The sequence below is a fragment of the Pempheris klunzingeri genome, chromosome 13, assembly GCF_042242105.1.
Source record: "Pempheris klunzingeri isolate RE-2024b chromosome 13, fPemKlu1.hap1, whole genome shotgun sequence".
Lineage (NCBI taxonomy): Eukaryota > Metazoa > Chordata > Actinopteri > Acropomatiformes > Pempheridae > Pempheris > Pempheris klunzingeri.
The window spans coordinates 18299576-18326863 of record NC_092024.1 but is presented as its reverse complement, the minus strand read 5'-3'; the positions used below and the strand labels follow the sequence as shown (position 1 = coordinate 18326863).

At 41.8% G+C, this 27288-nt stretch overlaps 1 protein-coding gene across 1 annotated transcript in view; it reads right to left on the bottom strand.

Moving 5' to 3' along the window:
• Nucleotides 1-1089: 1089 nt before the first annotated feature.
• Nucleotides 1090-27288, bottom strand: part of efna2a (ephrin-A2a) — a 70541-nt gene continuing 44342 nt past the window's right edge. Inside the window, exons 2-4 of the mRNA XM_070842822.1 lie at nt 7068-7360; nt 2917-2982; nt 1090-1320 (exon numbers count right to left, since the gene is read on the bottom strand). Of these exons, the coding sequence (XP_070698923.1) occupies nt 1196-1320; nt 2917-2982; nt 7068-7360 (484 nt within the window). The 3' untranslated portion in view covers nt 1090-1195. The remainder of the gene's footprint in view (nt 1321-2916; nt 2983-7067; nt 7361-27288) is intronic.

The following is a 27288-nucleotide window of genomic DNA, read 5'->3' as shown; positions in this document are numbered from 1 at the left end:
CCTCCTTTTCTCACCTGTCCTCCGTTCATCCTTACTTCACCCTCCTCCTGCCCGCCCCACCATCCCTCCCAACCCCCGACCCATTCATCCTGCCAGTCCAAGAGAAGGTACTGTAAGTGACCACAGTCATAATAATACAGAAAGACAAAGAGGTGGGTGACCAGTGGTACATTCATACATGAGAAAGTCATGGTTCCAAAAGTCACCCAACCCAATCAACATTAGACAGTGCTGAAGACGCCCGTGCTGGCCAGGCTGTGATAAATGCTTTGTTTAGAAACATGAATAAGACAAAACGCATCCCACCTGAAAATATACACCTCGCCAAACCCACCCACACCACCCCCCACACACCCCACCCTGCCACTGAAACAGGCTATGATTATACTTGTCATTCTAATGGGATATCTGAGCTTCATATTAAAAAAATAAAAGTCAGACGGCATGATTTTTATATCACATTACTGTGAATCTACACTGGGTCCAAAAATATCAACACATATATTGTTACATTTCCCATATGACCGTATTCACTCAAATCTGTGCCCGCATTGTTTTCCCTTTCGTTTCTGCACAGCCCGATTCACTTTTCTCCTCTCCATATCTGTACATTTGCCCTTATTCTCGTTGCAGTTGGAAGTGGTCCAGATAGTATGGAATTTCAATTACAATTCAAGCTTGGCCACTTCCAATTCTTGGTTTGACGATGGGACAGCAATGTGAGAAAAATCCAATTTTTGTGCATCCAGGCCTATCGCTTAATGCATCCTACTGTGATTGGGTGATAGGAATAGCACTGGAACGACAAGTTTAATCATAGCTGCAGCTACATCTACCCCATCAGTGGCCAAGAGTCAATAATCAAATCAAAAGGACCCCTGATATGAGTGCAGAGACGTTTCCCATGTGTTTTTCAGCTGAGAGGTGCTGTTCCACCCAAAATTGGGGATCAGAGATGTAGGGCAGTTTCCCAGACAGCTTAAGTCCCAACCCTCTCAGTCAGGCCTGGGAAGGGTGTCCGTGGCTGGGCCATGGAAGGGGCTGGCAGTGGGGGTGGTTGGTGGTCGTATAGAGGTGGAGGTGGGAGAGGGGAAGACGGAGACAGAGGGCTTCCCTGAGGGGTGGTGGATTTAGAGGGATAGCCAGCCCAGCCCAGCGACCTTGGGTGGGAGCTCCAGGAAGAGAAGGAGATGGGTCACAGCCGGGAGAGGAGTCCCAGGAACAGTGAGGCCAGAGCAGCTAACAGGGCCAAGGACCCTGGCCTCCAGCTTGGACCTCCATCAGTCAGGAAGGGCTCTGGAGAATCATATCCCGACCCATCTGAAACGGAAAGAAGAGAGAAAAGAAAAACGACAAAACATCTGAACTGAGAGGGACACAGACACAAACAAGACACTTTACAAAAACGCAAATGAACAAGGAGGTGGATTCGGAGAAAGACAAATGGTAGACAAGTGGAAGTGGTGTTGAAAGTGAGCGACAAACCACAAAACTCTCACCCTTCAAAAGCCAAGGAAAGGCAGAGAGAAGACGTCAGAAAGGGATGAGGAGAGGAAAGAGGGAGGAGGAGAAGACGACAGCAACTGAGCTCTGCAGGGGGTTTAACCAACCTAATTACAGTTTAATCACAGAGACTTGGAATCTGGAGCAGCTGACACACACACACACACACACACACACACACAAAGACAGGCAACCACACACACATGTGCAACTGCTCAGAGCTCACTCCAGTGACAGTATTTCACAGATGAGATGGAAGTTGCAATGTCAGACAGATTACTTTAACAGCACAAAAAAAAGCAGAATCTCAAAGACGAGCTTCAGCAATGACAGACTAGAAGAATGTATGTTGTTTCAGTAATTATGGAGGAGGAGAGAATTTCCTCCCCTCTTTAGAGATATATAGAGTGATCTGAGCCTGAAAAGCTGCGAAGGCCGACTCTCATCCTGTTACGAAGATCTTCAAAGCCGTGTCATTATCGAAGGAGACACGCTACTACCAAGGTTTGATTCTTTAGTCAGGCTTAGGTTGAAAACTCATATGGTAGAAACCGCCTTTGAAAAGACGCACAGGTAGATTTTTTAAGGATAACGCAATTTTAGTGTAATGCCTGCCGCAATCTGATCCCTGTGTATGCCAATCTTCTGTTGAGTTATTTTCAAAAGGCACTATCATAGGTCAACGTGACACACTTGTGTGAGCGCTGTGCTCCGTCTACGCCGGTCTATGAGGGAGCTATTTTCAAGAGTGCATCTTAACAGGCTGCATGCTGTTTGGAAAGAAAGATTCAGTATTATGTGGCGAGACAGTCACACTTCATCTTTTACCACGAGGCTGATGTGTAAGGAGAATTTTATTAAAAAATATGAAGTGTCTATTATTAGATTAGTTTTCTACAGTATGCGATGGGTTTATTATTAGATTGCTCTCTTCTTTCTTATGAGCAAATGTAGCCAGTAGAGTGATGTGGCGGCTTGGTAACATTTTTAGAGAGCACTTTTAGCCTGCTCTGTTCTCTTTCTGCAAGGACAGAAGGTCTCTCTCACACCCAGTGTGATGTGATGTGATTTGATGTGAAGTGCGTATGCCACTTTGTGCCAGTGTGCATGCACGTGCTTCTGTGCGTCTGTGTGTGTGTGCTTCCGCTTGTGCACCCTTGTGTGTGGTTGAATGTGTGAATGTGTTTGTATGTGTGTGTGTGTGTAAAGGTGTTAAAGTGTTGCCTGGCTGGTCTGTGAATCAGAGCAGAGAGTGTTGCCGGGGCATTCTATCAGACCTCTTATTCCCCCCTAATTTTACTTTGATAGCCAATCTGGACCTTTGTGTGTGTGTGTGTGTGAATGTGTGTGTGTGTGTGTGTGAGTGTGTGTGTGTGTGTGTGTGTGTGGGTGTGTAGTTAGAGCGTGACTTACCTGGAGGTCTGACATACACCTTCAGCTTTAGACATGCTCGCCCCACATGGTTTGGGTGAGGAGACGCTGTAAAAAGCAAAGAGATTGAAAGAGGAGATTAGTTGGGAGATAATGTGAGATCAGTTGTGCTGCTGATTGGAGTAATTGAGAAGATTTAATAAAAGTTTTTTTTTGTTTTTTGTTGTTCATTCTCCGTGTGCTATGAAGCTTAAGATTAGGTGGTTGTTTGGACTGGGAGTGACAGTACTGTGTCCATGGCTCTGGATTAAAAGTGAGATGCATTAAGTCCTCATTAGGTAAACAAATTAAACACACATATATTTAGTAATATGCATCAAATTACTATGCCCTTATGAATTATATATTTGAGACCTGCTTTTAAAGATTTGTGTCTTCAGCAGGAGTGAATGATCTTGAGGCTTGGTGGTACAAAGAGGTTAGCAACGTCAGAAAGTACTAACGGACTAACACATTGTTGGTTTTGGTCTGTTCAAGGGATTTGTTGACAATAAAAAATATAGAATAACACCATTTAAGTAATAATGCAGTTAAATTCCAAAGCTTTACTTAACCTGAAACTATTTTAGTAAGAGATGGCAAATCAAGAGTAGGCATTAGAGAGCAAGGAAGTTATTTCTTTATGTTGATGCTCAGTTAACAGTCAGCAATTTGTTATGATTCAACATTAACGCAGTCATTAATGCAGGTTGTTAGTTTCTTGATGACATTTATTGCTTCAAGCAGTTGGAACAATTATTATATTGCGTCCTTTTAAATTCTCCTAAACCCATGCTCCGAAGCTTGTGAACTCCTGTAAACACACCGAGCACTCCAGGCAATGTAAACAAGTCTGTGAGGAATCGGCCCGCACACGGGGACTCAGTCACACTCACATTCACACCAAAGGGAAATCAAATCGACCTGACTTGAATGTCTTTGGAATAAGGAAGGAAATCCATGCAAATTCCCCACAGACGAAGATCCTTCTTGCCGTGAGGTGACAGTACTAACCACTGAGCCACCGTGATGCCCTGGTTCAATACCAAAAAAATGGGAAAATTTTTTAAAAGTTACTGCGATTCAAACTTCAAAGTACAGTAAATGAAATTGAATCTGGGTTTTTAGTCCCACCCCAGTGTGATGTGAAATAGAGCCGGAGACCTTAAAGGAGATGGTGACCAACTCTCTGACTGCACACCCACACACACACGCACACACACACACACACACACACACACACATACGAGGATGCACAAAAGAATGTGTGAATACAGGGGTGCTTGCAGAAGTGTGCGTGGAGACCTATTGGCCTTCTCCCTTGAGGAAATCCGCGTAGTCAGAGCCCACAGTGACCCGAAAGAGGACCATCATCAAGATCCACAGCGCACAGGAAATAAATCTGACCCTTCTTCTGCCCTCTCCTCCCTCTCTTTCTACCCACAACTCCTCCCTCCATCCTTCCCTCTGCCCTTCACCTCCTTTACCCTTTTATGCCTTCCCCGTAGCCCACTTCCGTTGCCTCAAATTCCTTCAGATCATCCACCTACCCTCCTTCTGGTGCCCAGAAAAAGTATATAGTATGAAGCCCCGCCAGCTTTGTATCGAACTTTTTCTCCTGTTGCGTGTCTTTGTTTCGGGTTCCTACCACTTCTCTAACAAATGGCAATATATCGGGGAGGAAGGGCTAGAAGTGGACAGATTGACTATATACCCTCCTCCATTCTCTGTGCCCTCAAACAATTTTCACTTTTGCCATTTTTTAAAAGTGTTATCGGCTCTCCCAGGGTCTCTGTTTCCCAGCACATCCACAATCTGATGTCTCCTGAAAACCCATTGAAAATCACTCAACCTCATCAGATGGCAGCTGGGAGAAGTAAGGGGTGGAGCAGACCTGTCAACATGTCAACCTCATGACAAATACACACACCAATGTGCACACATGGGCGCACACTCACACAGGTCTGGCCACAGATCACCATCAAAGATCAATGTGTTTTACTTCATGGAGTATCTGTGGTGAGGAGACTCGCACGTAAACACACACTCATCGAAGAGAGTTGTTAAAACTGCCAGCACGCCTTCGTTTCACATTAATACTGACCTGCGCATGTGTTTGTGACCGTGTGTGTGTTGGTATGTGCATGTGAGAGGCAGTGAGAGACAAAAAATGTGTGTGGTTGTCAGTCAAGATGATGGACATGGCCTTTCACGGACTCACAATCACTTGACAACTGACCCCACAACCAGCCCTCCCCCCACAACACATACACACACACACACGCACACACACACTCCAATCTCGTGGAATACACACTACCCTCAGGGGTCCCAGAAACACAATACTATAGTCAGCAACTATACAACTCATGAGGGGCCCTGTCCATCCTTACATGAGGCTGAAAACAAAAGAGTGTGTGTTTGAGTGTGTGTGTGAGCCGACTGGGAAAAGTGCAGTAGGACATCGGGTGGCTGTTATCTTTGCCTCTTTAGCTCTCTGACTCTCGCCTGCTGTGTCTTTGTGACAGTGCAGACAACAGACCGGGGCAAAGGAATATTTACAAATTCTTAATACTCATTTTTAAAAGTTACACTAATTCAGCAGCGCAGCGCAATATGTTTCGGCACTCAGTAATTGCATTACTGTACAAAATCAGGTTACTGCATTAGAAGTATAATCTGAACATATTAATGTTACAGCAAATTGAATTCAAACCTGTGTCAGTATCTGTCAAGGTTCTTTTTTGCGTTGGCTGATTGCTGCTACTGAGGAGAATATCACTGTAAGGTCGGAGCCACAGTCCAAGGACAAACAATCTCGACAAAGAAATATATGGCACTTGCATGCTGACATGAAACTGGTGGCAGAGGACCCTCAATCCATTATGGGTCATGGTGAGAATGCATCATCTCCTACTAAAAAGGTTGAGGTCAGTTTTCAGGCAGCTGTGCAGCAGTAACAGGGGGCGAAATGAAGAGACCTGGGCCAGGCTGCATAGCGGCAGAAATGCTGGTTGAGTCTGCTGTAGAATCATTGTCTTTTCGACAAATTCTGCACAAGATACCAATGTAGGTAACGTTTGGTATGACTTTTAGAGAGTAACACAAAAGCAAACTATTTGACTAATGAGATAACTTGGCTATCAAGTCATGTCATCAAATTACAACTTATGGAGATAAATGATAATGATTATAATGCTCACTTCATCTGGTCACCACATGGCATGTGGACCGAGACTGTCCTTCCCTGACAGAATAAATAGTTAGTTCAAACATTTAAAACAACCTATGCATACATTCTCCTGACAAGTGACCTCTTGTGACTGTGTCAATTATGGCTGTTCTCTCTCAAAAGAATCATTTTCTTTTTACATATTTTCCCAGCTGGTCTGTGGATTCCGAAGGGCAAATGTTTTCACAAGCCTAACAGCTCTCGCAAGCCTCCACAGAGAAAGAGTGGCACTTCTTTGTTCGGTGCCAGAAAGTTCGGACATTGACTGCAAAGCTTTTGAAAGTCAATTTAACGTGCTTTTCTGTGATTACCAACTGATCTTGCTCCAAAGTGTCCGGATGCGGCGAATCTATCCCACCCATCTGGCACACAGAGCAGCTGAAAACAATGTTTAAGAGTAATTTGAAGCTACTATTTGTCTCATGCCTGGTGGGGGAATGATAGCTTTTTAACTCTGTTCAGAAAACCAGTCTCAGGGGGCAAGGCCCATCTGTGATACTAATACATCACTTGTTGAAGTGAGGAGAAACATCAATACAGCTAATATAAAAATGATTACAAACTACGCCTGGTGACATTTTTGCCACTTTGCTGAGCACACCACTTATGATCTCGACAGAAGCAGCGAGATACATCAAGAAATAAAGAGAGTGAGAGAGGGAGTAGGGCGAGTTAGAGAGATAAAGAAGGTGTATTTATGCACGCTTGTGGCTGTGGGAGCGATGTGTTGGGCTGTGTTTGAGAACTCTCTCAATCAACTTCTGTTGATTGCATATTTACATATCATTTACAAATGCATATTGAACAGCAGCGTGGCTAACACGCAAACACAAACACACAACAAACAGACGGACACTGTGACGACACTTGCGCACCCATTCTCACACAGAAAGACACACACACTGCCTAGCTGATAACCCACAGATGTAGTAGTACTCGTGTCCAGGCCTGAACTCAAAGCCCAGCGAGAAGGGGGTGAAGAGCTGGAACTTCTCTGAGAAGCGCAGGGGTCCGTCGGGACCGCTGGGACGGTTGCACTCCCAGCGCTTGAAGCCGCGCATCCTGTGCTGGCAGGAAGTGTAGCCCTCGTGGTTGACCATGAACAGGATGTAGCGCTCCATGCGCCCGTGGGACGGAGGACCCTCGTAGTAAGGACAGTAGATGTCCAAATAGTCATTAATGTTCACTGCCACCCTGTACTCTCCGTGCCAGAATCTGCAGGACACAAAGGAAACAGTAGATTAAAATTTCTTCATGAATAAAAATAATCACAAACAAACGCAAGAATATGCATGGAATCAGAGGTGAAATGGCTTTGGGAATAGTTTGCGGAGGTAAAATGCGTGACGCATAAATTTCAGAGAATAAAACCCTATATACCTTCTACAATACTATGAATATTTACTACATATATCAGATTTCTGTATGATCACACAGCATAAAGGGGACAGCGAGCGCCCACTTAGTGCAGTATTGCCGTGGACTGTATTTATATGAAATTGCATGCTCACTGTTGGACATTTTTGTGTTTGCAGATCTCCACAGGAGATCCAAGGTCTCAGACAGCTACAAAACAGGAACCCTTAGAGACTCCGTACATTGCTCAAGGACACTTCAACAAATCCTTTCTGATAGAGGGTGTTTAAAGCACCTGAGTCATGGCAATTTGCAGCAAAAACATCCTAGAGGGTGTTTTTTTCACTTATTTAATAAACAATAGAAGGAATCAATAATAAAAAAAAAAGTTTGCATAGTAACCAATTCTATTTTAATAAAGCTCGGCAGGCTATGCTTCACGGGAATTATTAACATGTTTGAAATGTATCTCTTTTTTCCAGAGTACTTGACTGAGCCTTCTACTATGATACTCAGGAGAAGTGGGTCATGTGATGGTAGAGAGCACACATTATTATCACAACCCCTAAAGCAGTGCACAGAGCCGGCTGTAGTAAATGTCCACTTAGTTCTGTACACATTCGGATCACTGAGGTTAGTGTGTAGAAGTGGGTCAGAGGTTACTGAAGAAGAAATATTGGTGTACACACATTATAGAGGGTGTTTATTGTGCTAATTGTCCTTGCTATGTTCCCCCATTTGGCAAGAGAGTGTGAAATAAATGCAACTATGATATAGAATACACAAAATAGTGCTTGAACTCTGATGGTGACTCCTCAGTTCCCTTTTCAACAGTGTCTGGAAAGGAGTCATGATCTATATTAAAAACACATGGCTCCATCTTTCCCTACATAATACAGGCTCTATTTCTGTTTATGTTTTTGCTGCCAGTGTTGCTTATAGGAACTTCTGTTTACAATCTTGAGGTCACTGAAGTGAAACAGTCTGCCCCTAAGGATAAGGCTGCCGATATTCTATATTTTTGTTATTGTCAACAAATACCATTAAAAGATCAACACTATGTAGTCCGCCTCTTTATACGTTCTCATTTTTCCAATCTCCAAGTCTGTGGCTCGTTCATTTGTTCCAAAGATGTAAATCTTCAAAAATTAATGCACACTTCTATCCTTATGAAAAGCAAGTTAATTTCTTAAAACAGCTGTTTGCAAGTGTTATTTCCAGCTGCTTTCCAACACACGTGTTGTGCTCTGGTGAGTGATCACGGCAGCATGTATGATGTATTGGAGATCAACTCAAACGGCAGTGCTCATGTTTTTGGAACATGTCACCCAGGGCAACAGCATGCCTCATTTATATCTTTTTAATGATTTTAGGACAACAAGGTATGTGTTTGGCACAAATGAATAAGTTACTCTATACCAGCCTTAAGGCTGTACAGGCAATATGTGATAGCAGAATCAATTCATGGTTGGTTTTGGTTTCTGCGTGGGATGGTGAGGACTTATTATGCTGAAGAATCTCATGCTTACATCCCCAATAGGAGACCTTCATCTTAAATTTATGACTTCTATCAGCAAAAGTTTCTAAGAGTGACATTGATCAATATTTCATATCTAATGCCAAAGGATTTTACATAAGTGTATTTGTACAGTGACAATAGACATCTTGAATGTGGAATGCTGAATCAGTACTCAGTGTTTAACCACAAGTTTTACAATACATACAGACTTTATTACATGTATAATTTTGCTTTCATAACTGCACAAAATACAATACATCAGTAGTTTTTAAATATTTGATATTTGAGGTATTTTATTTATTAGCACTCCATAAATAATATGTCGCAAGGGTATGACTTGATAAACTCCTTTTTTCTGCATCTTTAACAACCCACAGTCATTCAAGATCCAAGTTTCACTTTGAGACATTCTTCAGTAAAACATCTAACATTTCGAGGGCTGTTTAAAATTCATCAGTGTGATAGTGTGGAGTAATATCAAATGAGTTTGTGGGCATATGCATATGTCCGTGTCTGTATTGGCCACTTCCTCTGGTGCTTGTCATTAGGCTTGTTTGAAATGAGTCAGACTGACTCAAACGTGCGTAATTTCGTTTGCCGTCTTGCTGAGAGCTTTGCATGATGGTTCGTGATTTTGTCCGACTTACTCTGGACGCCCGACTCTGAGAGATCTCTCCTCTAAATCTTGCGGAACAAAGGCGCCTGCAGTTTTGAGAGCCAGGCATTGCAGTTTCTCTCCAAATGCTCGATGGTTACATGCAGTGTTCTCCACCCCGTATTGATTTGTTTTACAATGAACAGACACTTGAGTGTTCATTCGTAGGGAGGTATTATTTCTAGCAATTCTCATATACTCTCAAGGTTAAACCCAATCATTACAATCAGTCTTCTCAAATGGTCAGGGAATTTGCAATTGCTGTCTGCACTAGCTGTTGTGCATATCATACATAAAGAGCCTGCTGAAGAACTTTGTTTCGCACCAACAGAAAAATTGCCTAAATTTAATAACACAGCAGGTCAGTGTTCATTTCATGCTCATTAAGTTTGCTCTTCATGTATGCTGATCTGAGGGGACTGATGGGGGAAGTATAGGTGCCATTTACTTTAGCCTGTTCATCTAATGATTAGCGGGAGTTATTATTCAACATTGTTTGGCATTTTGCAGTTCCTTCATCACTGCTGCTATTAATGATCTTCATTTTAGTTTTATTTATTGTATCTTTGCAATTCTGTTTTAATATCTTTATCTAAATAGCTTTTGACTCATTAGAAAAAAACCTAACATAGTCAGATGTTAAGTGATCTGTCGAATGAACTCAGTCAGGGAAATGGTGTTGCTGCTAGTAATGACCTCCACAGATGGTGTTCATCATGGCCATCTCCACAAAATACTATTGGAATTTCTATTGCATCCTTTTAATCACTAACAAAGAACCCGCCAGCGAGTCAAGCCAACCCCAAGCTGTTCGACTTCAGGCACGCTTTCTGATACTTCGCCCTACTGCATTCGACCACTCTTGCCTACTCTCCAGGCAAGCCGCAACTCATCTCAAACAAGCCCATTAACATCTTCGCTCACCACGGGTACAATCAATTTAATTTCAAATGTACCAAGGCAAATACATTTAAAATTCAGCCGACATACGTTATCAAATCTTGTTTCTCGAAGCTCAGTAAATTTGAGACGCAGGAAAATGTCTTCAATCAAACGAGCATAAACAAACTTGGTTGTCGGGCAATCTCGACGTCTCAGATGGCGCTCACACACGCAGATTGAGCTTTTTAAACAAATTCATCATTTTCCCCCCTCACCTTGGCAGTAATTGATTGCCTGGAATGAAGACATTTTGGTCTAAGCACGTTTGGTTAGTGGAATATTTAGCTTTGGGACAAATTATCCCTATAACAGCAGTCCTATCTCTCTCCCAGAGGGCAAATCAGGAAGTGAGTTAGATGTGAAATGAGCGCCTTCATGCTTCGGTGCCCTATCAGAGCGAGTTTTGCAGGTTCTAAAGGGATCCTTGAACAGATCATTTAGAGGCATTGATCCACTGGGGAGCTCCTCTCGGCTCTCTCTGCTCCCAATCAACTCTGATTAACAACTAAAGGGGAAAGGCAGAGAGAGAAACAGAGGGAGAGATGCACAGAATGAGAATAAAAGGGCTAAGAGGGAAGAACAGGGAGGGGGGGGAGACAAAGAGAGAAAAGGTAAGGGAGGAATGGAGACATGTGTGGAGTAAGGACAAAAGAAAGAGAAAGACAGAGAGAGGAGGGGGACCGAGCGAGGGATAATGAGACTGCATGATATGAGAGTAAAACAAGACAAAAAGGGAAGAAAAGAGAGAGGAAAGAAAGAGCAGAAGAGGAGGAGGAGGAGGCCAGCTGGAGGAAGAACAGATGGAGGAGGAGTTTTTCTGTCTTTCATTTCAATTTGTACGACTGTGGCCTTCCATCTGAGACAAATGTGCTTTGCCTATTGATTGTGCACTGATACATTTATGGATGGTTGTCTTCTGAGCATTAATACTTTGGGCATAAGATGAAGTGTATGTGTGTGTTTGAATGCCGCAAGAGTGTGTGCGTGCGTGTGTGTGTGTGTGTTTGGTTAAATGGTAGCTTGGTAAAGTGGGTCTCGATGAGTGAGGATGCTCAATCTAAGAAAGGGCTAATGTGCCAGGATACATTAGGTTGTATTAAGCTACTCAGCGCCCTGCCCTGCTCCTGTGACACTGACTGCATTCCTAATATGCCCAGTCGAGAGGAAACTGTGTGCAGGTGTGTGTGTGTGTGTGTGTGTGCAGGTGTGTGTCACCGCACTCCAAGCTGTTAAACAGTACATGTGGGTATGCACTTATGTGTGGGTGAGTGTGTGTGTCTCTGCATCCCCTTCTCTCAGGCTGTGTGTCATTTAGAATTAAACACACACACTGCACCGGCCAAAAAGACATGGGAATGCACTCACACTTACGGCATGTCTCCTCCTCACAGAACTCGTGTGTGTGTGTGTTTGTGTGTGTCGTTAATGCAGGTATTAGTGTGCCTTTCTTTCAGCGTGCATTTTTGTGACTGGACCTCAGAGTTTGCATTATTTAAACATTAAAATATGTAAATAAACTTTACAAATGTTCATGATTTTGATATTGTCATTAAAGAGTAACTTAGTTTTTTCTGATAACTTAAAAGGCGTAACTACTCGCTTTACTGCAATGATGTAGCAGTGTGCTCAAAGGTGCGTCAGCACACTGTGACATCACTGTTGAGAGTGGTCAGCAATGAGAGTGAGCCAAAGCAGTAAAGCTGTGGGACGGACAGCTACAACAATGAGCTGAAATGCTCTTTAAAGTTCCTTAAAGCTGAGGAGAGCTGCAGATTCAGGTGATAATTCTCTGCAGGTTGATCACTACTCAAAGCCTCTAACATTACACATTGTTACCATCAAAATATTGATAATAGCTGCTTTAAAGCTCCTACTGCTTGTGTGTATTTTCATATTTTCTGACTTTGATGACCCCAAGTTGTAGCATCAAAAAAGACATGCTTGCACAACTTGCAGACAACATGACACTTCCCACATCAATGAATCCAACCTCAGGAAATTGAGAATTTATGGCTGCAAAGCAAAAAATAAAGTCAATTTTCAAAGGGATTGTCTCATTTTCTAACAAACAAAAACGTCCTCAGATTTTATCCCCTCATAATAATTCGACAGATGCTGAAATACAGTAACACAAAATTCACCACACAGTGGCTTTGAGGTAGCTTTCAGCAAAGTACAGTGCAAAATTAGGACGTTCCACTAATCCTTTTACTCATTCTGTGTAAATTCTTATCACCAGGACAAGAAATAGTGTATATACTTATTTTCCGGGTGATAAAACTTGATTATCTTTCATTTCCGGAAACAGATTGCTTTTTCACATTTCTGGCGTATTGACAGTCACTATAATTCTCACAAGGAAAACTACCAAAAGAAGGACAACTTGATAATTAGGTTAAAGAAGGATATCTTTAAAACTTGATATCTTTTGCCTTGAAGCCCAGCTGTGTCTCCATGAACAAGAAAGAACCTTACAATACGTCAATAAAAACAGATTGGTGTTGAAATGAATGTTGTTCAGTACATTTCTTTTCTTTTCAGTTTTTTGTTCCGCCGCTTCAAGCCTTTTTTAAAAAATATTATCTGCGTGTAAACCTGCGCAATATGATATGATGGTTTACTTCATTCCTAATCCCTCAATGTCTTACAGATTCTCCTCACTTTTTCAGTGCAATTGAATTGTCTGGTGAGGTTAGCCACATGCAGCTGAAGGACTCAGCTTTTGGCTGCTGGCTCTCATCTGGATGTTAAAGGCTCATTCTCAGGCTTGGACCACAATCAGCTGAAAAGAGTCTGTGTAAAAGGGCTTTATGGTACTGTGCGCACATCACAATGACAAGAGAGTAGAAACTGACGGGTTCAAAAGTTAAAATGACGGATTAGGAGAGGCAGCAGAAGAATGAAAGCAAGTGTGTATTTATGTACTGTAGATGCAAGTATATCCATGTACAGTTATGTGTGTGTCTGTGTGTGTAATGGCCACTCTTTAGTATTCTGGCACCAGTGAGTCATCAACATCATCTCTCTGCATGGCGGTGATCAAAGCCTCTGGTTGGAGAAGCCTCCGATGTTTACCATACCTGCCTGTGTCCTAAACAGCAGGCCGGATCAACCAACAAACATCAAAGGATGCTTCGCTCTCTCCCCACATTCTCCCTCTTTCTCTCACTCTCACTGTGTCACCCCTGTCTCCATCCGCAACTTTCTCTTTTTCCCCAGCTCCACTTGATCTCCCTCTGTCACTCTCATTGATGCGGCACTCACTCCGTGGCTTGAAAAAACACCACTCTGGGTGTGGGGTGTCAATCAACGCAAGTGCTTTCTAGACGTCATCGAGACTTCGGTTCAAAAGATGCTTCAAAGGGAAGCTCCAAAAGATGTAATGATGCAATGATTTGACCTACAAGGTCTGCATCATCCATATAAACAAAAAGAAAGCTAAAAACAACAGCTACATTATAACAGCATAATAAATTGATTTGGGATAAAAGGTTCATGTCCTACTGTAATCATAGTTTTAGCTGTCATTATAACAAGTCTGTGCAGCTTTCCTTTTGTTCACTTGCCTGACAAAGAACTTGCGGGCTGAAGCCTTTCATCATTCTGTTTTTTGGGAGCTTTTCAAATGTCAGTGTGCGAACAACCTGTCCTTTTCCTTTTTATGCTTGTTTTTTGTGCTGAGCTTTTACCCAGCTGAGCTTGGGTGAGAAGCTTGGACAATCCAGCTTCTTTGCTTCAAAGAAGGCTCCTGTAAGAACCATTCAATAGACAACAAAGTACCACTGAAATTAAAGGTACCCTGTAGAATTTTGAACCACTAGTAGCGCTATGGGGCAACGTTTTTGCAAGTGCTCCGTTTGCATCACATATGGACGCTTTCCTCCGAGATGAACGGCAGCATCTGTTGTTTCAGCAGCTGCCCCAAAACTACATGTTCACGTTCAAGTGACAAAGCCCTCTCACGGCCAGAGCGATCATGATGGGAGCAAAAGAGGAAGTCAGGTGATGCTATTATGGAGCAACAAAGTCAGTGTAGGTAGGAGGTCAGGGTGGATGGGTGGGTCAACAAGACATTATTTTATCACGGTGCAGTCTACGTTGCTTTGCATCATTCTCTATCCATAACCATGTTTATTATTTTAAGTATGACGACAAAGCTCCATTAACCATAACCAACACTGTATTGATATTAACCCAAACATGATTTCGGTTGTTTTTGTGCCTAAGCCTAACCAAACCATAACCTCAATCATAACAGATTTACAGATTACAGATTGTGTGTGTTGTTCTAGAGGACACAGACAAACAGCATATTGTGGTGTTTCATATGGAGGACTTGTTGCATGCACACGCAAAAGGGATGCACATCCATAAGCATGAACACACGGATGGCGGAAGTCATGTTCAGCCATTGCCATCACCTTTATTTTGCTTGGAAACACTGAGTGTAAAAATAACTTTGTTTGTTTATAAGGGAACTTTAACTGAGATTTGAAATCAAAGCTTTTATTCTCTTGGAGCGTTAAAAAACTGTTGCTTATTTTCCATATCTCTTCATGTTTCTTGGGAGAAAAGTCAAGAAAAACAGGAGGATGAATCATGGGTAGATCGATTTTGAATTTTTAAAAATCCAATTCGTCTTTACTTCCCCAGTTGAAGCTTGGGAAAATTCAACCTTTGTTGCCAGCTTCTATCTGCAGGCACAGTGGACGATACTTTCTGCCAGCACTGGCTTCACCATCATTTTCCAAATGACTGTAATGAACATGTGGTTTGCTTTCTACAGCATGCCACCACAAAGAGATGACACCATTATCGGTGTAGCCATGGTCTATTCCTGGCAATGATGCCCAAATAAAAATGTGGAGACTTATTAAATATAAAATCTAATATTCAGCTTCTGAAATGTGCACGATTTCACCTCATTTGGCTCTCTGGCAAGAAGAAGCTGTGGGCTGTTTCTCGATGTGTGTGTCTGTTAGTAGCCTGAGTTTCGTTGCTGTCTCAGCCTGCTGCGCTGCAGCTTCAGTCACTCTCAATGTCTCTCCAATTAACTCCACATTACTCTCCATTTCTGTCTCTCCGTCTTCATCTGCCCCTGTCTTCGCTCTGTCTTTTGCGCCCTTATTTTCCTTTCTTTCCCTCGATCTTCATCTCTCCTCACTTCAGATTCGTTTAATCGCTCTCCTTTCCTTTTACCTCTCCCACTTTCCCTCCAGGAGCTCACCAACATCTTTTGACATTGTAACTTTCTCCTCTTTTCAGTCTTCGTGACTCTCATTCCCCCTTCTTGTCTTAACTCCCCCAATTCCTTTTTCTTTCCAATCCCCCCACCCTGCCTCCCTCTGCCTTATGTTCGTTCTTTTTGAATGTTTAAAATGACACACACACACACACACACACACACACACACACACACACACACACACACACACACACACACACACACACACACACACACACACACACACACACACACACACACACACACACACACACACACACACACATTCATTTTCCTCCTGCTAAGACTCTTTAGCTGCTTCTCTCTCAGCATGAGGTAGTTCTCATGCTGTCATCCCTGTCTGTGACTCCCACTACATTGCTATTGATGCTTAGGTATGTGGGGCAAAGTAAATATGTTACCTCCCTCTACACAAACACACGCATACACCAACACATACAGTATATATATATATATATATATATATACATAACTATACCATATCCACCCATATGGTACATGTACACTGAGACATATTAACACACACACAATGAGATGTGTACATTCAAATGAACACACACAGGCTAATACTGGGATTCATAAACACAGATGCACATGTTTAATTATGCAAATTGGCTCTTCAAACTCACTGCTACATGAAAACATGCACATAAACAACTGGAAATAGACACAACATAACACTGTTGAATATCATACTGTACACACTCTGCAGCAAGCATGGACAATAAAGCACACGCTCACATTCCCAAGCTCAAGTTGTGTTGTTCCGACAAGTTCCACATCTGTCGCCATGAATAATGCCGTTCATAGATCACCATGGTGACATTCAGCACATCTGAAAGGTTATTATGTATTTCTTCAAGACGGGCAACATGGCACCCCTGTGGATTAAGCGCCGCCTGTGCCAATCCCTGGCAAATTCACAGACATATGCACACATATACACACACTGTCAGACACAAACACCTTCCCCTTCATACATACAGACACATACAACCCGACACCCACAGCACTGAATTAGCATAACAAACCTTGTCGGAAAGAAATCTCTACACCCCCCTGGAAGCATAATTGTCACCTTGGTGATGTGTTAGCAAAAACATACACCCAAAATGTAGAGACAGAATAGACCCAAAGCCAGGCAGACTGACAAAGAGTGACAAAGCTACTGATGGACGGACAAGCAGGACGAGTTAGTGAGACAGACGAGATGAGAGCTCGGGCGCACGCGGTGCATCTGACAAGCTGACAGACAGAGTGCATGATATGACTGAATCAGCCTCCTTGTTTTCTGAGGGGCATTCGCTAGGATGCAGCACCGGCTTTGGCACCGTCGACAGCGCCAACAGCAGCAGGGCCGTATTAGTATCAACAAGGTTGGCCCAAAGCGAAGTGAGAAGGAACTGATTGCTGGTGTCCAGGCTCACATATAGGAATCACTCAACACAGAGAGGGGGGGGGGGGGCAAGACAAGAAAGGATTTGTGTCAGCACCCTGCAGAAATGTCACGTATCCACAGAGTCAATGTTTAAAGAAGGGAGAGGGACTGGCTTATTCATTTTTCATTCCATCAATACTCATGCATTCTTAAGATTTTATGATGCAGTTTTAATGACACTTTTGGCTGTCAATCAACCACCGTGACTTTCTGCCATTTTATTCTTTCGTATTTCGTTATATTTCCACAGAATCTCCAGCCTGTATTTGATCAGGACAGCACCTTTGACCTCTGTGGGCAGAGCTGCTAAACTAAATTCTCCATGGTTTGGCATTGTTACATAATCTTGATCGTTTAAAATCTAAATGCTGTAGAAAGTTCCACAGTCCAGGATCAGGACAAAGAGGATAATACTTTCACTGTTTTAGCTCAAAGTTTGAGGAAAAATTAATTGAATCTTTTCATGTTGTTGGAATTTTATTTTGTTATACACTCAGCTGCCAGTTTATTAGGGACACCTAGATAATGCAAGCCAATACAATAATTTCTGTCGTCATGATTGTTGATATCAATGGGGTGGGCAGAGAAATGCTGAGCATTTTAATTTTCATAGAATTTATTGCTGGACTTACGTATTAGATGTCATTTGTTTTACCTTGGTGTAACAAATAAACTGGCCACTGAGTATACTTGTAACTGTAACTGAATTTCCATCTGTACTTCTTTATCTGCAAGGATTTGCAGGGGTTTTTTACTCTCTGATTGACAGCTTGACTGACAAATTAACAGACAGAATGATTTGCAGAGTGACAATACGATTATGTAAATGACTGATTCAGCCATCCAAAAGCCCATCGGGCTCGTTGGCCCACTGACTGACTGGCTCATTAACCAACTACCTGGAAGTGACTGGGTGAAAAAAAGTGGCCAGCTGCATGACTGACTGTTTGACTACTAATCTTTCTTGTGAAAAAACTGGCTGAGTGTCAAACTGACTGACTGGCTGACCGACTTATTAACTGTCTGTCTCGCATCAGCATCCCCCTCTGGCTTAAGGATCCTCATCTAATATGGATGGGTTGATCCAGATTGACGAGGTGAACTAATCCATGTAGTTTGGGTCAAAGTGTTTGAGTCTCTGCGGGTTGGAAGTCACAGAGGGCAGAGGGAGCGAACAGGGAAAGCTGGTGTATAGATTGCTTTGCAGCATCTCTAATGAGTAATTAAACACTTGAATGGAGTCCAATTAAGATACACACTGTTTGTAGGCATGCACATGCACACACAGCCCCACACACACACACATACACACACACATAACCACGTGTCGGCGCACAAGTAAACATCAGCATGTAAACAAAATCGAAGACACACAGAGGGACGCATGCACGCTCATACTAATAGTCACACTCCTACGAGTAAATCAAAAATAGAAACACACACACACACACACACACACACACACACACACACACACACACAAGTCTCGCCACATTAAGTGGAGCCATATGTGCTGAATGTTGTACGTGGTTCTGGATGGAGTGAAGGTCAATGCCGTCTGACTCCCTCCCTCTGTCTCATTCTCTCTTTGTCTTCTCTCTCCGTCTCGATCTCTACCTCTTCCCCTCCTCTGCTCTTTTGCTCTCTCCTGTTCTGTCCATTTCTCTTTGTGTCAATCTTTCTTGCTGTCACTCAGTTTCAATCCAATCTCAGTGCCAATTCCAAGGTGCAAAAGCCAACAGATTCTGCACCGAGACTGCCCTCACAAGAGAAAAGACAGGATTGTTTGTTTGTTCAAAAATTTCAAGTGACCTGGGTTTATGTTAACTTGACGCGAGTGGCGATGTGAGTTAAGACGGAAGTAGAGTGATCTTATATAAGCTGGGGTGTTCTTGAAACAGAAGAGTTCATAGGAAGTGTTGTCTGACCACGTCCAAAGACAGAAGCGTTAAAAGTTGTTCCGAATGGCCACCCTTGAAGGCGGGATCAGATAATTGTCCAAATAAGGATAATGTGACATTCCTTAGGACAGCCTCACCATGAATGCAATAGTGATGTTGCACACACACACACATATATATATATATGTACGCAGTAAAAGTGGCTGGAGTAAAACAGGAGCTTGAGAGGTTCAAACCCTGCATACTTTCTCACATACATCCAGCTGGCCAGTTGCTTACTGAAGTGAGCAAACTTAATGGTATGCCGTCTTTTGGAAAGTTGCAGATTCCCAAATTCTAACAACTGAGAGGTGTCAGCAGGGGGGGGGGGGTTCAAACACTATTTTGTTTGCAGTGTTCTGATGCCTTTATAATGGTACAAATCTTCACAAGGAGAATAAGTAGTTGGGTCAACAAAGCATCTGACTTTTCAACCATCTGTTACCAAATAGTCGGTGGTTTCTTTTAACCAGGTCTTTTTCCTACCCTCAACCAAGCACTTCCTCTATTAAAGATAACTATGATTTTCTTTCCATCATGACTACAATCCTACGAAGCCCCGGAGTGGAAAAAATATATATTGAGGCCACGTTTTACTACATCGAGTGCTCAAAATGCTATTACTTGTGCACCAGATACAACTTATTCCCACGCTTTGATTATTCATTCCAACATTTTAATGAATTCGTGGGAACAAGATGCAATTTGTTCCCATGCTTTTTGGTTGATTTGGCTTACTGGTACACAAATAATCGCTTGACAGTAGTAGGAGCAAGGCAGACAACGGTTATGGTTACTATTCAGGATGGACAACAAGGTGAACATCAAGGTAACAAGACACATGACATTAAATATATTTTAGGGCAAATATCATTTCCAATATGTTTTGCATTTTCTTTATATTCATATATCTTTCAAATCGCTGCACATAAAACATCAGGAATTGTCTTGCTTCTTAATTTTTTACTAGAAATAAAAAAGAAACACGGCTGTCTCTCTGTATTCTCTCTCTGTCTCTCTGTATTCCTGTCTCCCACTCACTGCATCTTGGGAGTAATCCCATGGTGCCCAAACCCTCTTTTCTCATCTTCTTCCCTGCCACTGATCTCCCAAAATTCCTCCCCCACCCCTCTTCTCTTCTCTCCTCTTCTCTCTCCTTCAAAATTCTCTCCTCTGCAAACGTCACATCTCCAAGACTTTTAACCTAAAAGTGATTCTCTGGGTTTGTACCCCATCTTGGTGAGATAATGAACACTTTTGCTGATGCTCTTTGTAGAATCATGCTCAAATAGTTTGCATAGAGCCTTTTCAGCATCGACAAAGTCTTTTAAAAAATTGAAATGCTACAAAAGCAGCACTGTTAAAGCACATTTTAAAAGGATGACTCTCTGATTTTTTGTTTTTCTGTTTTACAGTCCAATTGAAGTTGGATTACATGTTTTTTTTTCCTGCTCTAGCCTACAGAGGGCTGTGCTATGAAGCAAGATTAATGGGTTAGTGAGGTATGTTGAGCCTAAAGCCAGAGTTGTCTATGTCACGATGATGGCTCTCTTTTAACCTGGCTAGAACTTAGAATACACACCTAACCTGCTCTGGAGGACCTTATGCTTAGGGTTTCGGATCTAAATGGGCTATAAAAAGCGCTGCCCTTTCAGTAATTCTTTTCCTGACGATATTCTCTATGAGCAATATAGATTCTTAGCTGAGTGAATATATTATATATGCAACTTTTATGTTAGTTATGTTACTGAACTAAGCAATTACTGTAGCACAAACGATATGCATTGCTTTGAGGTTTTTACCACACGAAACTTAGAAGCATTCGGTTGGTGATGCAGCAAATCATTTTTTTCCAGTTTGCTTCAGGCTATATTAACTTTTTAAATTTTACACAGCACATCATCCATACGCTAAAAGAATGATGAAGGCACAGCAACTACAGACCACTTTGGATTATGTTTTTATGCTTGATCCGGATTTTCTGCCAAGTCTGTTTTACGCTGCTGGTGCTTCACTGTAGTCTTTATTATGGGATGTACTGTAAATACAAACGTTTAAATGCATCAAATATTATCAATATTTGGAAAAAGAGCAGTTTTAATGTTAAAAATAAATGGTAGGCATTTGGGTGTGCATTGACTGGCATAACAAATAGGTACATTCAATTATAAATTCACACAGTTAACATTTTTCTGCCATTATTCCTCTCTTGGCTTAGCTGCAGCAACACTGTTGCCTGTTGCTGTAATCATTTTTTTATATTTTTCATAGCTCTCTATTATGACGACCTGTTCCTCTTGGTTGAAGCAGGTGGTCCATGATTGCTCCGTTTAGCGTGAAAGAAAACTAAAACGACGTGCCACATGCCATTGTTTATGGGAACACACACAGAGCCCGATGAAGAAAACCTTGGATAACAAAGAAAATGTATCATCACCGTTGTGATACCAATTATAACCGAGCCTGGCTATGTGGAACTTGCTTCGTAGCCCCTCAGATCCCCTCAGATCTTTACCGTGAGAGAAGCATGTCCTGAGCCCTCTTTTGAGAAAAATTAATTCCTAAAAGGGAGAAATGTATCATCTAGCATCTAGCATCAAGTAGGAATGTCCTTGGCTCTTTTCTTTGCATACAGCCTATCAAACCACAAATTGTATTTGCATAAACAAGTAATGTCACTATAATAAGCTCACAGTAACACTAACAGACAGCAGCCACGACTTTGAGGTGCAACCCACATTAGTTTTCCAACTACAGTAATTTTTTAGGCTTGATGACTACTACTCAGCTGTAGCATACCTGCAAATGTTAAGAATATTCCATTAAATAGAGGTCTGCTCCTAACGCTGCTTACAAAACGCTGTCTGTCCTTCGCTTGTAAGCTATCATTACCAGTGGAAGTTACTTTAGTGGCTTTGCATTTAGAGGTACTCTGTGGATTTCCTGACCGATAGCGGCGCTATCGAGCCACGTTCCCCTTTTTTTTTTATCAGGGACATGCACAGCTGATGTGTCAAACATCATGCAGCTGTGAAACCAGGTTTCATTCATGAGGTACAGGATCAGAGAAATCAGATTTCCCCTGCTAGATTCCCCTGGAGAATGCCAATTTCTAGGCATGTATAGATGCAACCGCGTTTCTAATTAGCTTTTTACAGATATGCATGTGCACGACAAAGACTACAGAATTGACGGCAGAGTGGCAGGATGAAAGTATTCACAATACACGTCACAGCTGGATATCTGTCTTCTGATAAGGCTGGGGTTAAGGGAATCTGCTGTTCTGCTGCATGAATATATAGATTTATGATATCTAGGTTAAAGTGCATCTAAGTGCATTGTTTCTCTAAGTAACCCAGTTTTTCCTCCATTTGGAAATGAAATATTAATTGATAATGAATTTCAAAAACAACTTAAAGTGATTTTGATCACAAAAAACATTAAATATTTGAAATTTCTGTCGGATTCTAATAAATCAGAGTAAAGATCAGAGTAAATAAATCAGTAAAGAATGACTGCCATGAACAAAAACCACAGAAGGATCCTCTTTTTTGGTGTGTAATTTCAGTTTCACTTTCTTTTTCTCGCTTTCTCTCATCATCTCCATGTGTTAAGTCTAATCTTTTTTTCTCTCCAACTCCTGCCTCCATCCGCCCCGTTCCCTCTCCCCCTTTCTCCCTCTGATCATCCTCTTCCACGGTACTCTTCTCCCCAAATTTCCTTCTCTCCCCTTTCATTCTCTCTCTCTTTCCATCTGGTGTCTCTCTATGAGCATTAATCAGAGTGTTCAAGCACCATGACCAAAACAACTCCACAGAGATTCGCTGCTTCTCTCTCTGAGTCTCTCTTCCTCAGTCTCGCTCCTTTTTTTTTTTCTTCCTCAAATAGTCACAGATAGCCTCCACCCACTACACACACACACACACACACACATACACACACTCACACTCACACTAAGAAGAAATCCATAAACATTAGTCAATCTTGGTTATGATTTCAACCTGGCCTGAAGCTACTTTGGTTGTGATGGTAGAAGCCTTTCATCCATCTCAAAACTTACTATTGTGTGCAGAGAGCTGATTTTCACAAAGAACACTCAAACTACGGTTGGACAAATTGTGCAAAGATGTCCTGCAGTAATGATTTTCATACAGTTGTTTCGGATCCATCCATCACGGCACAGTCAATGCATATCACCGACCGAGTTATTAATTTGCGTTTTGAAATTGACCCTCAATCTTGTTTCACTGCCAGCAGGCGCAGCCACGATGCTGCGGCTGCGTGAGGCTGCAGCCGAATCTGCCATTTAAGTTCACAGTTGGAATCACATCTGGATGTTGCGAATCCCTTGACAATCTGCAAACATGGTTGTGCTCTTTCAGCAACCACTCACGGCTCGCCGATGAGGACGCTGCCATTTTGGATGACGTGGCTGAGATCGATATGGTACAGAATTATGGCGGGGGAGAACCACAAAAACGTATGCACTATGTAACCATGAGAGCAGCCGAATGTGTTTTGAAGTAGGGGGCATCCAGCTTTGGTAGACATAATAGGATGGGAAACTTTTTAATGTCAACTTCTTTTTAATCTCAGCCTAGTAAACTGTTTTAAAATATGGTGAGAAAACTAAAATATGAGAAGAAATTAATTTCCTCCTAATCAGAGTACTTCCAGATCGAAATTATGTATTCATTTATTTTAGTGCAGTGGTCTGTCAACAACCCATGAGCACAAGGCCCTCCACTGTGTGCAGCGCTCTTCTGAGAAGTGCTTCTTAAGCATTCTTACATTAGAAATTAAGGAAAAGATGTTGCCGACTCAAAAGGAGCAGCCTGGCTCATGGTTTTCCTCTGAGAACTGATTACATTTTAACCAATCAACTAAGCAAGCAGTCAATATGGTTTTCTGTTAGTTTTTTTAAACAAGGTTTAAAAGATAATTAAAATTCATGGCCACTTAAAATGGAATCTTTCTATCCAATATGTGTCTAATGTACAAATAGACTAATTAATAGTAACAGTCTGATTTAGAGGAATAGGAGTGTTAAAATGTAAGTGATTATTTCAGGGTTCCTTTGGGACACAGTTCATAATATTTTACTGGATGTCAAATCACTTTGATTTCATTTGAATTTGAGTTGATTATGACTGCATTTAAATGGTCTGATGTGTTAGACTGAATACCTGATTAAGATGTTATCATCACTTTATAACCATAACACCTGGAAATGGTGGGCACAAAAACAAGACTTGAATACTTGAATTAATGGAAAGTGTTTCTTAGAAATGTTTCTTTCATCCCATAGAGGAAAATGCAGTATGTTATTAACTGCTTTTTTCGTAGCAATTTCTTAATTTTTCATTTATTGCAAGATGAGACAGATTTTTGTTTCCTTTTTCCTTTTTTTCATTCTTTGTAACAGTTTTAAACTGTTTTAATTACTGTGGAGAAGAGATTATATGATCTCAATTCTTTGTAGTTTAGACCCATGAACTTTTTAGGGTACCATTTGTACATAAAATACAACCAACAGATCAATAACAACAACAGTAATAATAAAGATCTCATCTATCTTTATTATTATTATTGTTGTTTCGATGCATACATTGCAATTAAAACTACCTATAATCATCAAACTTATCACCAAATATGTCAAAAAAATATATCCCATCATAACCAGCACAAACCAGCTCTGCTCGGTTTTATGGAGCATTAAATTGCAATAGTGCAACTTTTCAATTCTCATGAATTTAAGCTTTTTTTCAACATGCCACCCACAATTATTTCTTGCTGAGAATATCTGCCAGTTGAAGCGAGTGAGAGGGACGGGGGCAATTACTTTGCAAACTCTACTCAGTGTCACAAACAGGGTTGGAAAGTTGTCACTACCCGTCATCTAAATTCTGCTTAGTTTGTGATTTGTTTAGCATTTTAACACTTCCTTTCCCTCTTCAGACAAAACAGTTTTCTGCCTAACTCATATGTATTGTCTTGAGTTTGTATTCACACTGAATTGAGGCTGGAATCGCACATTTATCTTGGCTCCAAGGTCCTGCTGCTCTGCAGAATCAATTCTCATTTTCTTAAAACAAACCAAGTGGCAACAGCCATGCCTAAAAGTCAAAGCCACCCAGAAGTAATTAAAGATGCTGATTTTCAATTTTGAAAAGTGCCATGTATTGAAAAAATGCCCTAAAGGGGAGTATCTTGAAGATGTCTTTGCTCATTTCTCAGCCTATGACACCCCATAAACCAGACTCCACCATGTTGCCAAACTTGTTTTATTTGATGCCAAATCCCTCACTTTTAGGGCTACTTCTCAAGCGAACAATTTTCTTACACTACAGAAGTCTCTGTAGTTGGGTGGGAGTAGATCCCAAGTGACTGAAGCAAAACTTCTACTATGCTCGTCCTTCATCTCTCTATAAAAGTAGGAGTTAATGGCTTGATAAACGTGTCTTCAAAGTCAGCTAAGAACCTCTTCTAAGTTGACTCTTTCAAGTGTAATTCTTAAAAGTTTAATAACCACGGCCCCGGGTCGCCAGAGTTCCATTGAGAAACGTACAAGTGAGGTCAGAGATGCTGCATTAATGGATTTAAAGCCTGTGCTAACCTGTGAGTCTGAATCACCGTCATCATGACTCTCACTTCATAGCAGCTCAAATGAACTCCTAAGCCACGCTGCCGATATGACCATGTAAAGCTTCGTGATTAGAAATTCCTCATCTGCAACATTGAATTACTCATATCGCCTCCTGTGTTAAATAGTGCTCCACCAACTGGCTTCACGAGAAGCCTTTTTCTCTGAGGGACTGCGAGGCGAGCGAAGGGTTAATGCTCCAAAGTTTATCTCTGATGAAATCACTGCAACACCAATTACGTTTGCTCAGTTGCCCCTGGCTTGTGCAAATAAAGACGCATTTGAATTTAATTTGCGACAATTTGACTTAATGGTCAGTAAAACGTCAGAATGGCAGGACTTGATGTTTTTATCTCACTATCTGTTACTGTCGCAGGACATTGATCTGATCTGTGCAGTGAGGAGGTATATGGCAGAGCAAGGGTTAAGGCTTTAAGTGGATGATGTGTGTTCGGGCTTCTTTTCATTGTGAAGAGAGAGCGAGAGCTTTTTTCCCTTTTAAATGGGAACACAGCTTTTCTCCACCGGTGGCCAAACCTTGACCCTCAAACCGATCTAGAAATAGGCATTCGCTAAGGGAGAAGAAGAAAGAAACACACTCACACACATAAAGCCTCCAGCCTTTCCTTTCAGCACACACATACACTTCCCACTGCCTGAGCGTAGATGAGTATAGTGCACAGACACACACACACAAACACACACACACACACACACACAAATAGCAGCATGGTTTTCCACTTTTTCACTCTGGGGAGAAGGTGAACTCATATTGTCGACTGCTGAGTAAAACACAGCAGAATACACACACACACACTCATGAACGGGGATGCACGCGCACACACACACACACACACACACATATAGATGCACACACAAACACACACAGAGCCCGTAGACACAGACCCAGACTGTTGTTCCAGATGTGTCTTTTTCCTTTTTTTTAAAAAAAAGTGTGTCCCAGGAGATTGGTTCACGGTGGGCAAAGATTTCCAAAAGAAATTGCACATGTGTGTGTACCTTACTGTCTTTTCCTCACCAGTTGGCTACATGTCTGTACTGTGGCTGTGTCTTAAAGCGCCGTGTGATTTAGTTTGAGCCACACTATTTTCAGATTAGCTCAGAACATCAAAATGTACAAAATACCGGGGGATTTCTGCATGTTGCCGTGTTACAAAATCAACACAATACACATACCTGAAGACAAACAACATAAAATCCTCTGAACAATCTGTCAGGGTTTTTCAAATGCTCTCAGTTTTGTTGCAGTGTCATCCACTAATGTAGCCTCTCTCCTGCAGCTACTTGACGCTGAGGATCGGGTTAATAAAACATTAACAAGTGAAATGCTGCATGGCAGAGATGTTTTGGTATGTGTTTAACTGAACTATGGTTTCATTTAAAG